Source organism: Schistocerca serialis, chromosome 6, assembly GCF_023864345.2.
Source record: "Schistocerca serialis cubense isolate TAMUIC-IGC-003099 chromosome 6, iqSchSeri2.2, whole genome shotgun sequence".
Classification (NCBI taxonomy): domain Eukaryota; kingdom Metazoa; phylum Arthropoda; class Insecta; order Orthoptera; family Acrididae; genus Schistocerca; species Schistocerca serialis.
The window spans coordinates 85,787,565-85,804,092 of record NC_064643.1 but is presented as its reverse complement, the minus strand read 5'-3'; the positions used below and the strand labels follow the sequence as shown (position 1 = coordinate 85,804,092).

The 16,528-nt window shown below is 40.8% G+C and overlaps 1 protein-coding gene across 1 annotated transcript in view; it reads right to left on the bottom strand.

The window, feature by feature from the left end:
* Window positions 1–16,528, bottom strand: part of LOC126484095 (UDP-glycosyltransferase UGT5-like) — a 181,023-nt gene that overhangs the window by 65,709 nt on the left and 98,786 nt on the right. The window contains exon 4 of the mRNA XM_050107470.1: window positions 12,088–12,408. Coding sequence (XP_049963427.1) covers window positions 12,088–12,408 — 321 coding nt within the window. The remainder of the gene's footprint in view (window positions 1–12,087; window positions 12,409–16,528) is intronic.

The window sequence follows — 16,528 nt, the reverse complement described above, 5'->3', positions numbered from 1 at the left end:
TGTGTGGGCACTGAGAGTGGCCCTGACTGGGATTTCGCGCGACGTCACAGAAGCTACGAGACGACCGATGAGAATAGAAGGAACGTTCAGATATATGATCTGACCACATGTGCATACTGTGTACACGATGAGTAGATACACTGATGGAAAAAAAATCGACACCAAGGAGTTGTGCGACATAACAAAACTTGGTAAGGGTGGCCGGCCGGTGTGGCCGTAGGTTCAAGGCGCTTCAGTCTGGAACCGCGTGACCGCTACGGTCGCAAGTTCGAATCCTGCCTCGGGCATGGATGTGTGTGATGTCCTTAGGTTAGTTAGGTTTAAGTAGTTCTAAGTTCTAGGGCACTGATGACCACAGATGTTTAAGTCCCATAGTGCTCAGAGCCATTTGAACCATTTGGTAAGGGTGTTCCTACATCTGAAAGAGGATGTCTATTCAAATTTCGAGCCAGTCACATAAAAGCACCGATGGTAGCAGCACTATGAGAATGCAAATCAGGTTTTCTTCAAACACACGCTTCAATGGTCCTGAACGATTGGACGCGGTGAGTTAATGTTAGTCAAGAATGCCTTTAAAGCGACATAGACGCCATTATGAACACCTCAGTAAGTTTCACGGAGGTCGTGTAGTAGGGCTGCACTTTGCATATGTTTGCTGGTTTTTTAAAAATTATTTTATTGCGGTCTCAATTGGATTTTTGTCTTGTTGATTTGTTAAGATTTCTTGTTTGGAGACCTTCAGCCGTAAAAGTGTTGCATTCGGTAAAGGTCCGGCTATGGGCCACTTTGATTATAAAGGTTATTAAATTACAATAAATGACAATTAGAAAGAAAAACTGACCTCAACCTTTGGCCCTTTCCACAACCCTATTACCTGTTCTGCCCAGCGGGTTTAGTGGGCGTATAACCCACCCGTCAATCCGACATCACAGTTCAAACAACTGTCACCCTAAGTTTGAAACCCAAGAGAGAGATATGCCTTAACTTTAAAACTGTATAGCTCACTGGTGCAACATATGTAACCATCAAACACTCACCACTGCCCAGCTCCTGTGACGTTACAGTTGTGCTATGAGTCCACCTACCCTTTAGTTTAAAACTTGTGCAGCTTACATGTTTAAATTGCCACCCTGAGTTTGGAGCTGGCTTGTTCTGTGTTTAAATTGACACAAAATTCAGTAACCAACTAAGTTCAAAATGGTGGGAAGCCTCCTGGTTGTCAAAACTAAAACTCTTATACTAATTTTAAAACCTTTTGTTTGTCAGACGCTTGTCACAGTATTGCGTAGTGCGATAGGAATGGGAGAGGTACTTACTTGTATCTTTATTTAAACACTGCAATCCCATTGCCACGCCGTACCATGTCAGAGACTGGGTTGTGGGCGGTGGACTGTGCCAACTCCTTTTGCTGCCGTAGCCTGCAGCAGGCTGTACTGCTTTGCACATGCCAGAGATGTCTGCCCAGGCCAGGTGCCCATCGTCAATTCAGTGCCAAAATAGCCCAAGACCCCCCCCCCCCCCCCCCATTGACACCACATCATCAATTAGGAATTTGGGCAGCTGTTTTTCCGCCATTGAACACTACAGGCAGAAATACATATGCCAATATGTTCTTACACTTAGCCCCACTCTAATTGTAAAACAACTGCAGATTGCTGCTCACCCTGCCTGCCCAATAATTTACGTACATAGAAAACAATACCAGTCCTATCACATTTCCCTTAGGCACTCCTGATGATACCCTTGTCTCTGAAGAACACTGACTATTGTTGACAACACACTGGGTTCTATTACTTAAGAACTCTTCAAGCCACTCACACATCCGAGAACCTATTCCATATGCATGCACCTTCTGTCCCTGTGACAACAATGCTGAATTCTATCGAAGGCCAATCAGAAGCCAAGGAATACAGTATCAACACAGACAGGTGTACCCACCACTGTCCAGAGTCACGAACAAACAGAGCTAGTTACTTAAACACTAAGAAAAACATGCTATTTGCTAGGAACTCTTCAATACAGTCACGAATCTAGCATGATATTCTGTATTTTGCTCATGTGATGAGATCGTGGAAAACTGTATCAAACACTGACTCATTGGAGGCCTTCCGGGCCTGAGCAAGCTGACTTTCACACAATCGTTGTCTATGGAATGCCTGTTGATAGTCTGTACCTCCCCCCCCCCCACCCCACCCCCCCATAGAAAGCCCATAACACCCGAGAATAAGACGCATTCAAAAAAATTAACAGTCAAGTAGTATTACTGACAAAGGCCTTTTGCAAATACCTACCAAGGTAGCCGAGAGCACTAATCCGCTGCTTCCTGGACTTGGGTAGGCGCGCTGGCCCTGGATCAAATCCGCCCAGCAGATTAATGATGAGGGCCGGTATGCCGGCCAGCCTGGATGTGGTTTTTAGGCGGTTTTCCACATTCCACTAGGTGACTACCGGACTGGTCTGCACGTTCAGTTACATGACCCATAGACATTTGAATACATTCGCGCTATTTCACGGCTTACACTAGACGCAGACAGCTGGGGTACACTACTTATGTCCCGGGGGGTTCAGGGTGGCGGCAGGAAGGGCACTCAACCACCCTCTGCAACTAACACTACCAAATCCATAATAACAAGGCCAACCCCGCACTGAAGCAGGACAAAGGCCCAAAGAAAGAAAGAAAGAAAGTCCTCTAGTTGCAAATATCAGCTTAATGACAGTTCATGAAAATTGAGAATGACTGTTTAATGTTATGTGGAGCACCCTTTTTGCACACAATACAGTGCCAATTCTCTGTTACATGGATTGAACAAGCCCTTTCCATGAATACTTATCGAATTTGTAGTTTTTAAGAATATTGGATCATATATGCAGAAATCTATTTAGAATTCAGCGTAGAATTGTATTTTCAGGTGATCCCCCACATAAAGTACAATGAATGACTCAATCAACAGATGGATTCATAAATCGTTTTTGATGAATATCAGCATAATTCCTTCAACAAGATCACTATCAAGAGTTGTTTATCTCATGCAAACACCAGAGCTATCAGTGATGCATGATGCTGAAAGACAAAGTCATGTTCCATGCAGGCTATAAGAGTTTATGGAGATGTCTCTGGTAGGGCATAGCCACTTGGTAGCAGCTAACCATAATCATATACTAATGTTATAGACATGAGAGTGCTTGTCATATTTATCGATATACTCCTTTAGTTGCATGTATGAATTTGATAACATTTCATGAAAATGGGAATAACAATTTAACAATATTGCGAAAAGCAAAATTGCTACTCATCATGTAGCAGAGATGCTGTGTCACAGAAAGGCGCAATGAAAGGACTGTCATAAATATAGCTTTCGGCCAGTAAGGCCTTCATCAAAATTAGATAAAATAATAGCAGACATCAGTAAAACACATAAAAATATGAAATTCACAGTTAAATATGAAACAAATTAAAGCATAAATTTTCTGGATCTTAAAATTTGTAACAGTGACCATAAACATCAATTCAGTATTGACAGAAACCTACATCCCACATATGTCAACTCTGACAACTCTTCCAACACAAAATGGCACTCTTCAGAGCCATGCTACACTGTACTATTAGTCCCACAGTTCAACAAAATTAATTCAATAGATAGTTAACAATAATGGCTATGATCCACTGATAATAAACTCCACCACAAAATACAACCACATGTCCACAGAACAGCGATTCACACAACATTCACTCCAAAACAAATCCACATCCCACAGAAACCAAACGTAAATATACTGTTACCCCATACATGTCTGCTATAATAGCAAATAGCTGATTTATTTAAAAATAAGAATACTGAAGCCAGCTTTTCCACCAGTAGTAAATTACAACAGAAAGTAATTCTTCCTATGCCCTCTACAGTAAATCAGACATAATCAAGTCCAAATGTAATTCATTTCAAAAACCATACATTGGTCAGACAGGCAGAGGGTCTGAGATTAGATACAAAGAACACCTTGATGCTTTATGATGTGGTAACTTAAATCTACATTTGCAGTCCACAATGCTGAGGAAAACCATTCAATGAAAAACATTGTGAACAACATGAAAATATTACAAATAAGACTGAGTATGAATCTTTCAGAGGAAACAGAAACACTCAAACACAAAAAAATCTCCCTTGACTATTTCCTTAATGAGTAGACAGAGTTAGCTAAAACTCTTTTCCTGAAAAACATCCAGAATGTACTTCCCACACTCCAATATAAATAAATCTTATCCACCTATCTACTGATGAAATCTTATAATCCATAGCCTATAATTTCCTGGCGTTAAATATTAAGAAATTGTAATGTACTGGCACATGTAGCTTCACATAGCTTCTTATCCATACCTATTTTCTACCATTTTGTAAGATAAATTTTAATGGTATAATTCACATCAATAATGTGACTAATCCCTTTATTTCTCTGTATTTAATACATTAAATTTAATGCAAAATACATTTTTAATTCAATGAACAGTAATATATGATTCCTTTCCCAAAATGCCGTATCTTGTAATCTATCATTGACACTCATGTACTTTCTAACCACTATGTATTTGTTTTGGTATGTTGTAATTGAGTCAAAACACGTGGTGTGGATTGCAAATTTGTTTTGAGAAATGACAATATGAATATGTTTTGTTGGATAGAAACTATGAAAACAAATCTTCCAGCAAGACATTTCATGTAAGTTGTATTCCAACCACAAGTCTGTAGTGCTGTCCTTTTTAAGGCACATCTGTAACTGTGAGTTATTGTTTATCTTAGGACAGCTCACCAGCAAATGAAAAAGTGTTTTGACAAAAGCATGAAACCCATCTGATGATAAATTGTAATGATTCTAAACCAGTAATGGTGCTTTTCAAATAATGCAACCTAAATGTAATTTGTGGCTGGTTGCTTCTATACATCATTAAATATCTGTACTTGTATCCTATGTTACAAATATGATATTGATAAAGATTGTATTTCCATTTTCATTAGAATATGAGGTAGTGAACAGTCATGTTTTATTTATCATTTGTCATAATGTAGACAACAGGATGTATAGTGTCAACAAAAATACCACAGTGCAAAATTTTTATTAACACCTGCTGTGACAGAGCTACATTTAGGAAACTTCTGGACTACTTCTGCAATAAAAACTTCATTTCACACCATTATGTGCACATGAATATTTAATGTTCTCTCATTGATGTTCTTTATTGACGTAAAATATGAACCTAAAACATTACAATATGGAAAAAGTAAAAATAAACTCCATCACAATTTAGAAACTTACTAAATATAATGTTACATGGTTTACGAAACTACTTCTAACCATTTATTTCCAAAGTATGGTAAAATACTGCCGTACATTGAGAGCACCCCTCATTTGTCAGGCTTGAACAATCAAGTGGCTTGCAACTTCATCTTTCTTGCAGTACCCCTTTCTGGCAGAGCATTTATGTATTTTCATTGATTGGAATAGTGGCTGAACTGAATTCGCTTCCTTTGTTCCAGTGAAGCCTAGTTATCACGTTCTACTATGCTATGGCACACTGTAAATACTGCACTAAAATTCTCCCACTTTGAATGCAAGCCAGAAATCACACTAAAATACACCATTTCTTTTCAAAAGGAGGGCCGGAAATTACACTGCACTTACACCATTTCTCTTCGAATGTGTACTGGTATGCAAATAAAATGGAGGAACACATGTCTTGTAGCACTTTCTCCACGATAACTAAAAACCATTATTGAGTGCTGAGATGATGGTCAGCCACACTACGATCAACTGGGTAGCAACACTGAGCATGCTCTGTTGGGATGTCATCACCTCCAGCACTATGAGTGCTACTTGTTCACAGTGACAGATCAATATTTCTGTTTGAAAGTGGATGTAGCGTATTGTGCAAGTGTTAGAGTATGAGGAACTTTTAAGGAAAGTCATTACAGCACTGTTTGTGAGTGATGTAAAGCACAGATTGCTAATTTGCAACCTAGACTCAGTTCCCACTGATACCAACATTTTATTTTATTTTATTACTTGCAATGTTAAACTTATTTTGGTCATCAGTCTACTGATTGGTTTGATGCGGTCCGCCAAGAATTCCTTTCCTGTGCTAACCTCTTCATCTCAGAGTAGCACTTGCAACCTACGTCCTCAATTATTTGCTTGACGTATTCCAATCTCTGTCGTCCTCTACAGTTTCTCCCTCTACAGCTCCCTCTAGTACCATGGAAGTCATTCCCTCATGTCTTAGCAGATGTCCTATCATCCTGTCCCTTCTCCTTATCAGTTTTTTCCACATATTCTTTTCCTCTCCGATTCTGCGTAGAACCTCCTCGTTCCTTACCTTACCAGTCCACCTAATTTTCAACATTCGTCTGTAGCACCACATCTCAAATGCTTCGATTCTCTTCTGTTCCGGTTTTCCCACAGTCCATGTTTTTCACTACTGCTGTACTCCAGACATACATCCTCAGAAACTTCTTCCTCAAATTAAGGTCGGTATTTGATATTAGTAGACTTCTCTCGGCCAGAAATGCCTTTTTTGCCATAGCGAGTCTGCTTTTGATGTCCTCCTTGCTCTGTCCGTCATTAGTTATTTTACTGCCTAGGTAGCAGAATTCCCTAACTTCATTGACTTCGTGACCATCAATCCTGATGTTAAGTTTCTCGCTGTTCTCATTTCTACTACTTCTCATTACCTTCGTCTTTTTCCTATTTACTCTCAAACCATACTGTGTACTCATTAGACTGTTCATTCCGTTCAGCAGATCATTTAATTCGTCTTCACCTTCACTCAGGATAGCAATGTCATCAGCGAATCGTCTCATTGATATCCTTTCACCTTGTATTTTAATTCCACTCCTGAACCTTTCTTTTATTTCCATCATTACTTCCTCGATGTACAGATTGAAGAGCAGGGGCGAAAGGCTACAGCCTTGTCTTACACCCTTCTTAATACGAGCACTTCGTTCTTGATCGTCCACTCTTATTATTCCCTCTTGGTTGTTGTACATGTTGTATACGACCCGTAGCTTACCCCTACTTTTTTCAGAATCTCGAACAGCTTGCACCATTTTATATTGTCGAACGCTTTTTCCAGGTCGACAAATCCTATGAAAGTGTCTTGATTTTTCTTTAGCCTTGCATCCATTATTAGCCGTAACGTCAGAATTACCTCTCTCGTCCCTTTACTTTTCCTAAAGCCAAACTGATCGTCACCTAGCGCATTCTCAATTTTCTTTTCCATTCTTCTGTATATTATTCTTGTAAGCAGCTTCGATGCATGAGCTGTTAAGCTGATTGTGCGATAATTCTCGCACTTGTCAGCTCTTGCCGTCTTCGGAATTGTGTGGATGATGCTTTTCCGAAAGTCAGATGGTATGTCGCCAGACTCATATATTCTACACACCAACGTGAATAGTCGTTTTGTTGCCACTTCCCCCAATGATTTTAGAAATTCTGATGGAATGTTATCTATCCCTTCTGCCTTAGTTGACCGTAAGTCCTCCAAAGCTCTTTTAAATTCCGATTCTAATACTGGATCCCCTATCTCTTCTAAATCGACTCCTGTTTCTTCTTCTATCACATCAGACAAATCTTCACCCTCATAGAGGCTTTCAATGTATTCTTTCCACCTATCTGCTCTCTCCTCTGCATTTAACAGTGGAATTCCCGTTGCACTCTTAATGTTAGCACCCTTGCTTTTAATGTCACCAAAGGTTGTTTTGACTTTCCTGTATGCTGAGTCTGTCCTTCCGACAATCATATCTTTTTCGATGTCTCACATTTTTCCTGCAGCCATTTCGTCTTAGCTTCCCTGCACTTCCTATTTATTTCATTCCTCAGCGACTTGTATTTCTGTATTCCTGATTTTCCCGGAACATGTTTGTACTTCCTCCTTTCATCAATCAACTGAAGTATTTCTTCTGTTACCCATGGTTTCTTCGCAGCTACCTTCTTTGTACCTATGTTTTCCTTCCCAACATCTGTGATGGCCCTTTTTAGAGATGTCCATTCCTCTTCAACTGTACTGCCTACTGCACTATTCCTTATAGCTGTATCTATAGCGGTAGAGAACTTCAAACGTATCTCGTCATTCCTTAGTACTTCCGTATCCCACTTCTTTGCGTATTGATTCTTTCTGACTAATGTCTTGAACTTCAGCCTACTCTTCATCACTACTATATTGTGATCTGAGTCTATATCTGCTCCTGGGTACGCCTTACAATCCAGTATCTGATTTCGGAATGTCTGTCTGACCATGATGTAATCTAATTGAAATCTTCCCGTATCTCCCGGCCTTTTCCAAGTATACCTCCTCCTCTTGTGATTCTTGAACAGGGTATTCGCTATTACTAGCTGAAACTTGTTACAGAACTCAATTAGTCTTTCTCATCTTTCATTCCTTGTCCCAAGCCCATATTCTCCTGTAACCTTTTCTTCTACTCCTTCCCCTACAACTGCATTCCAGTCGCCCATGACTATTAGATTTTCGTCCCCCTTTACATACTGCATTACCCTTTCAATATCCTCATACACTTTCTCTATCTGTTCATCTTCAGCTTGCGACGTCGGCATGTATACCTGGACTATCGTTGTCGGTGTTGGTCTGCTGTCGATTCTGATTAGAACAACCCGGTCATTGAACTGTTCACAGTAACACACCCTCTGCCCTACCTTCCTATTCATAACGAATCTACACCTGTTATACCATTTTCTGCTGCTGTTGATATTACCCGATACTCATCTGAACAGAAATCCTTGTCTTTCTTCCACTTCACTTCACTGACCCCTACTATATCTAGATTGAGCCTTTGCATTTCCCTTTTCAGATTTTCTAGTTTCCCTATCACGTTCAAGCTTCTGACATTCCACGCCCCGACTCGTAGAACGTTATCCTTTCGTTGATTATTCAATCTTTTTCTCATGGTAACCTCCCCCTTGGCAGTCCCCTCCCGGAGATCCGAATGGGGGACTATTCCGGAATCTTTTGCAAATGGAGAGATCATCATGACTCTTCTTCAATTACAGGCCACATGTCCTGTGGATACACGTTACGTGTCTTTAATGCAGTGTTTTCCATTGCCTTCTGCATCCTCATGTCGTTGATCATTGCTGATTCTTCCGCCTTTAGGGGCAGTTTCCCACCCCTAGGACAAGAGGGTGCCCTGAACCTCTGTCCGCTCCTCCGCCCTCTTTGACAAGGCCGTTGGCACAATGAGGCTGACTTCTTATGCCGGAAGTCTTCGGCGGCCAATGCTGATTTTTTATCAAAATTTAAGCAGTGGCGGGGATCGAACCCGGGACCGAAGACGTTTTGATTATGAATCAAAGACGCTACCCCTTTTTTTTTTTTTTTTTTTTTTGTTCGTTATTGATCGTTGTGTTTGGTCGTTGCGGACGTCGCAAGACAGCCTGTTCAAGTTCGGTGGTTGATCGTTCCACTCAGTTTTTTATTACAGAGGCCAACCGGCTCTCTGACCGAACACGCTGAGCTACCGTGCCGGCTACCCCTAGACCACGGGTCTACTAATTATAAAATATAAAAATAACAGTGCAATTTATGTACGTAAAATTAACACATTCAATTTAGTTATCATTACTACTCTTGTAAGTCAAAAGACTACAGGCTAGATAGTCGTAAAACAAGCAAGTATATGAGGAAATTTAGTACAAAAGTGTTTTATGTAGGTGATCTGTACATAATCTGCTGAACAGGCCCTTTTCCAGTAGACTTTTCGAGCAGAAAGTGAGATTTAAAGAGTTAAGTTTATGTGCCTCAAATGTAAACCTAAAAACTACTTGCAAAATATTTTGGTCAGCATCTTCACTGTCCAGAACCAATCCTTAAGCTCAAATACACAGACACTCACGAACATCTTGAAGAAGGGTGATCCCCAACTATCAAAGGATTACAGCACAACTTTTGAAATGGTCTCTACCAAAACTAAAAAATAAGCCTAAATTAATCTCTGAGAAAACTTGGAGAACACAAAAACTCCCCAGGAGAGTTGAAAGTGGCCATGATACATCAACTGCATACGAAATGCAACTAACAAGATGTTATAAACAACAGAAGAATTGCTTTGCAACCAGTTGCATACAGCATGTTTTCTAACATTATCTTGAACAGAGTAAAAACAACAGCAGAGAGTAATTCAGGTGAATATCAAGGTAGTTTTAGGAATCATGGTCTGAAAAAAATATTTAATCTGAAGTCAATGATTTGCCGTAGATTATGGAATACAAAAGCTCTGTATTTTTCTTTGAGACTGCCTGTAGCATATTGTCCAAGAAGCACAGAGTGTGAGTGCTTTTTATAGAACAAGCATCATAATCCCATTGTGGGCAAGAGGTCTGAAGCACAGACTGACAATTTGGCAATGCATGTTCAATTCCTGCAGATACTAATGCTTTTTTTCATTTTATTTTATTCATCACAATTTAAACTATAAATTATAGAATTGAAATATATTTAAACAGCTGTTCAATTCCTGCAGATACCAATGCTTTTTTTTCATTTTATTTTATTCCTCACAATTTTAAACTATAAATTATAGAAGTTAAATTATATAAACAGCTGAATTTAAACATGTAATATTAACTCATAAACTGTAAAATTATTTTCCTTCAACCTGCATTTATTTTTCTGTTACCTGATTAATGCAGAGACTGGGAAAATGGATGTAAAATTAAAAATAAAATGAAATAACCTTGAACTAAATGCTGTATTTTAGTCAATCTGGAAATGGGATAATAGCAGTTAAAGGGTTAATATATTCAATTTAGCTATAACTACTACCACTGTAAGTGAAAAGGCTATAGGACACCACATTGTAGTACACTGGCACACTGGCATAATTTTGCACAAGATTTCACTGCCTTTTCCTGACTTTCTGAATGTTATATGATTACATTTCCCCTGTCAGAACAATGCAAAATGGTTTTGGAACTACAAATGAACAGAGTAAAATGGTATCGACTGTCGGTTGCCCAGTGTAGCAAATATGGTATGTCTATGGAAACACCATTCTGAGGAATTACAAGCAAATTTCTTTAGTAGAAATGGAATCAGGAACTCTTAACAACTGATCCATCTACGCTTCTCAAAAATTGACTGTGAATGACAGGTATCTGAGGCCATTGCTGTCCAGAGAGTATCAAGTAATACACAACTGACCTTCATATGAAATGTAGTGCATTTTGTGAATGAACATAGTTTGAACAGATGTTATCATACCTGAGACCAGGAGTTGCTAGAGCTTTTGTGCCCCCAGATACACTGGGTGGAGCTACAGGAACCTGTTTTAGGTACTTAGTTAGTTATGTACTTCTAGATCATACTGATGATAAACATTATCATATGGAACATACCAATGAAACAAACACAGGAAGTTATTTCCATGGCCATATCATCAACGAGTTTTATAGCTGCATATTTCAGCCATTTTTGTGCCAAAGTTAAGTTCATTAAAGGGTGACACAGCACATTTTCCCTTCTAGTGTTGTACTTGTAAATGTTCCTATAATTTTTAAAGTCAGATGAATTGCTGAAGACAAATTTATAATGTGAATAAAGGTACTGTGCGGCTGTGGTTAATGTTCCCAGTTGCTTAAAGAGATGCATTCTAGGTGTATGACAGGAACCCATCACATTATACTAATTACTTCCTTCTGTGCAACGAATAGTTCTTGCCTTAGTGATTTGTTATCCTTAGGTATTATTCCATAAGGAATCAGTTCATGGAAATATAGAAAAATGTGTTAAATTACTGACTTTGATATTCCCCAAGTTGGTAATTATTCTTCTGGCAATATATGGTTTTTATATTTTTTCCCAGCAATATGCACACTTAAGAACTTAGAATTATCTACCCTCCACATTATTCTTTGGTGGTATAGCAGGTTAATACGAGTTGGAATATGCTAATGGTACTGAACTGTATGACCTGCGTTCTTTCAGTTGCCCATACACTGACCCATCAAGAGTAACTTGAAGCAAATAATTCTAATCAGAAAAGGAGCTCATCCCCCAGAAGTGAGAGTATGCCACACCATGCTACCCACCTGTGGCAGAGGTTTGGGCTCTGGAACATGCAGACCAGCAACTTCTACGAGGGCAGGCACCCTGGGGATGACTTGGTCGATGCTCCAGTGGGTGTTGAGCAGCACAAGGCTGGCGTTGCGCACAATCTGGTGCGTAGGCGGCACTCCTGGACCGAAGACGTCATGCACCAAGGCGTCCACCTGCCTGTCCGACAACCAGCGGTAGCCCAGACGTGTGTAAACATATGCCAGCGAGTGCTTCAGACGCTGCCAGAATGTGAATGGTGCAATGGCGTCTGAATTGAACAACTCCGTGTATGCTGGGTGGTCTGGGTTCCCCACCTGTTCTGGCAAAAAAACATTTCTCACAATAGTTCATATCACAGTTTCCATATTTCACAAGCAAAATACACTCAGGAGCAACTGAATTAGAGACAGCTTCTTGTATCCCAGCGTGATGGCAACTGAGACTTCAGTATTGAGACTGCACAGCTGCTGACATACAGTGTAACTGATGCTAAAAGCCACTTGCAACACGATGAGTGGTGCCCTAAACTACAGTGTATGGCTAGTGTATAGGGACTAGAGATCAGAAATGAGTTCGTTAAATTTGCTTTTTACTCTCCAGTGGACTCTATGGCATCATCTTCAAACTTATCATCTTTGTATGGTCAGACACTCAACAATATCTACCACTGCCCATTTAACTAAAAACTTATCACAAGAGTCTATTTACAGGTACAAATGGACTATGACAACTTGTGTGTGCGAGAAAATTTTTTTTGAAAGAGTGCTGTAAATTTATTAAACAAGAATACAACCTTATTGCTTGCACTGGACAACTTTTTTATATTTTCCATCTGAAGTCTGGACAACAGCATCGAACTTTCACCATACATCACTCTCACTCTCATGGGGCAAATTTTCAACTGTATATATAGCATCACGTAATTTTGGACTTACAATCTTCAAAGACTTACAAAAGACAGCTTCATTAGAGGCAATCTTATCCAGAGACTCAGTAATTTCCGCCCTATCAGTGCTAACGATCACAGCAAGATCGTGCACTTAACTTCTGTGCTGGATAATGGCTTTACACTCCCGCACGTTTTAATAGGGGGAACAAGTCTAAGAACAGAAAGCGACCATAGCGCCATCACTGTCAGACTCGTCATACTCAGGGGACTAAGGGAGGAAGTAAGTAAGCCAGGTTAAAATTTATGTAAAAGTGGCGTCTTGATTTCTAACGTGTGCATCCCTCAACATTGGACTCGTAGCTGCTTCATTCCTGATCTCTAATAGGGACTGGCTTCAGCCGTCCAAGAACATTTCAGACCATCAAGCAGCCAGTGGCTTCACCTCAAACAATCGAGGAAACCTGCTGTTACCTGTAGACTTGGATACATACAGCATTAGTTCAGTGAAGGACTCTGCTACTGCATACAGTAACCTGGCTTTGAAACCTTCAACATTTTAGTAAAACGATCTTGTCCTGTTTTGGACCCTAAAGAACTTTCACTTTCCATGGACAGCTTATGAACTATTTCATCTGCTGCACTGTGATCTTGTACAATAAATCAGTGCATCTGTCAATTACAATGCTGAATACTTCACACCTTCTGCACAGGGCATCGAACTTACCATGACAACCACAGGTCTCGCGATGGACTTCACAAGACGTCTAAAGCTGTAGCCTTACTTCCTAATCCCAAATCTGTGAGCACAGCTCATAGACATAGGTCTGACCTGGATCCAAGGAGCGCCCGTCTCACTCATCCCCATCCCACGTCTTCTCAATGTGTGATAGGTCAGGCGATCTGGAGTGCAAAAAAAGCATGCTCCTATCAGTGGTGTGCTCCTCAAATATACGAGTCAAGTATTTTACAATTACACCACCTCACTTGGAAGTTAAAAACAGGACAACAGATCAGCCATCAGGATCACACAAGTTTACACGATCTCTGGCTTTAAGACTCAATGGAGGATGAGAGCCCGATCTTAACATCATACCAAAGAATCAAGGAAAACCTGGGTACGTTTCTGGGAAATCTCCCTCCATGCAGTTTACCAGCAAGTCAATCAAGCATAAACCATGGACGATAGGAGACTGTGACAAACACGTCGCAGAGCTAGAATGTGAGGGAATATGCAGCCCAGGGAAGCTGACGTAATCGTCATTCTTTGAATAAGCAATGAAATTCACATCAGACAGTACAAACTGCTGAGCTAGATGGGTTCACATTTGCAGCAGTGCTCCCACACCAAGCCAAACTGTGGGTGGAGCTGCACAGTTCATCGTGGAGATGTGGATAAGAAGACATCCACCCTCATTACATGGAGCGGTCATTTCTCTGCCTGGCTCTCCTCCACCTATCAGGTCGACACAGAATTCTAGTCCTCCAGCATAGAGCCAAAACTGCATGAGAAGCTGTTCAGTTTGTCACATCAGTCTGGACAAGATAGCAGTCATCACATTCTGTGGCCATATAGTCCAGATAATTTCTATGAATCCCTTCTATTGATCAGGTCAATACATGCATCATCACAGCTGCTGCAGTTTCACAGCACTGAACCAACTATGAGAGTGCAGTTGTATAATTCTTCATGACCATGTGACCCAGATGGCAGGTATCCCATTCTATGGTGTCACTGCTTGGTCCAATATATTTCAGTCCATCAGATTCTTATGAAAAACTGTGTAATATAAGCATGCAAAATATCCAAGATACTTTCGATGTGCCCACTAGCCAGAGATCAGTCATTCTGTTGCATTCAAACCACTCGCGTGACTTTGCCATTGATCATGTCTACTGGCATTGGCTTTCATATTATTACTTCATCTGATAACTCTTCGTTCAATCATCTTGGTGTAGCATCGACCTTTCTAGCAGACGTGTCCTCCATAATATATGGGACACAGCCTACAAATAAGAGCATCAGGCCCAACATGGTCAATTTTACACTCCACAGACGCCGCACCTGACAAGGAGTATGCTATGCAACTGCGTTACATTACACAAATACTTCACTACTGGACATTCATCTACCAAACCTCAATATAAGGAGGCACACGGCATATGGCTCTGAGCACTATGGGACTTGACTGCTGAGGTCATCCGTCCTCTAGAACTTAGAACTACTTAAACCTAACTAACCTAAGGACATCACACACATCCATGCCCGAGGCAGGATTCGAACCTGCGACCGTAGCGGTCGCGCGGTTCCAGACTGTAGCGCCTGGAACCGGCCGGTTTAGTCATCATACACTGTATTTTTGACTATACCGATGTCTGAACACAGATCAGTGCAAGTGAACGAGGAACTACGCTAACGAGCCAAAACATTATGACCACCTACCCAATAACGTATTTGTTTGTCCTTGGAACGAAATACATCACTGACTCCGTGAACCCAGGATCTGACAGAGTGCTGGTAGGTTTGTGGAGGTTGTGGCATTAGATGTCTACGCACAGATCATGTAATTTGGTATGGGTTCCGTAAGATTTACATCAGACGAATTTGGTCACTGAGACGTCAATGTGAGTTCGCTATAATGCTCCTCAAACATCTGTACCATGGTTCTGGCTCTGAGACATGGACAATTACACTGCTGAAAGATGACATCACTGTCACGGCAGATATCAAGTATGAAAGGATGCAAGTGGTTCTCAGTTGTTAGTGTGTCTTCAATTACTACCACAGGTCAAATGCAAGCGCAGCAGAATGTCTCCCACAGCATAATACTGCTCCCACCAGCCTGCATCTGTGGCGCATTGCACGTTTTGAGTCGTCATTCACCTCGATGACGGCATTTGTGGAGACGACCACAGAACAAGAGTAACAACAATGTGATTCACCCAAAGAGCCGACACGTTTCCATTGATCGACAGTCGAATCCAGATGGTCCTGTGCCCACTGCAATCGTTATTGACGACGTCGTTGGACCAACATGTGAAAACATAGGGTGGTCTGTTGTGAAGCTCCATATCCAACAACGTATGATGAACAGTGTGCTCTGAAACACGTATGCGTGCACCAGTGTTCTTTCGGCAGAGATGCCACAGATCACCATCTACCCAACTTTACAGAGCAGACAAGCCTCCGAACACCACGTTCTGTGAGGAGTCTTGGACGCCCAACCATTTAGCGCTTAGTGATAATTTTACTGTCTTACTACCTCTTTCTGTAGATGCTCACGACAGTAGCACGTGATTATTCGACCAGATTCGCCATTCTCGATGTACTCGTTCACAGGCTCTGCGATATAATAAGCTGTCCTTTGTGAAAGGATTTCCCCATTTGCAGCCCCCTAGTGTGATCCCCGTCCATGACTGCTCTGCTTACGTATATTTGTTACTGCGTCACATGAACGCGACCCCACCGGGTGGCATACAACATTACGGTGGGATGTGGTAATAATGTTTTGGCTGATCAACATACACTCCTGGAAATTGAAATAAGA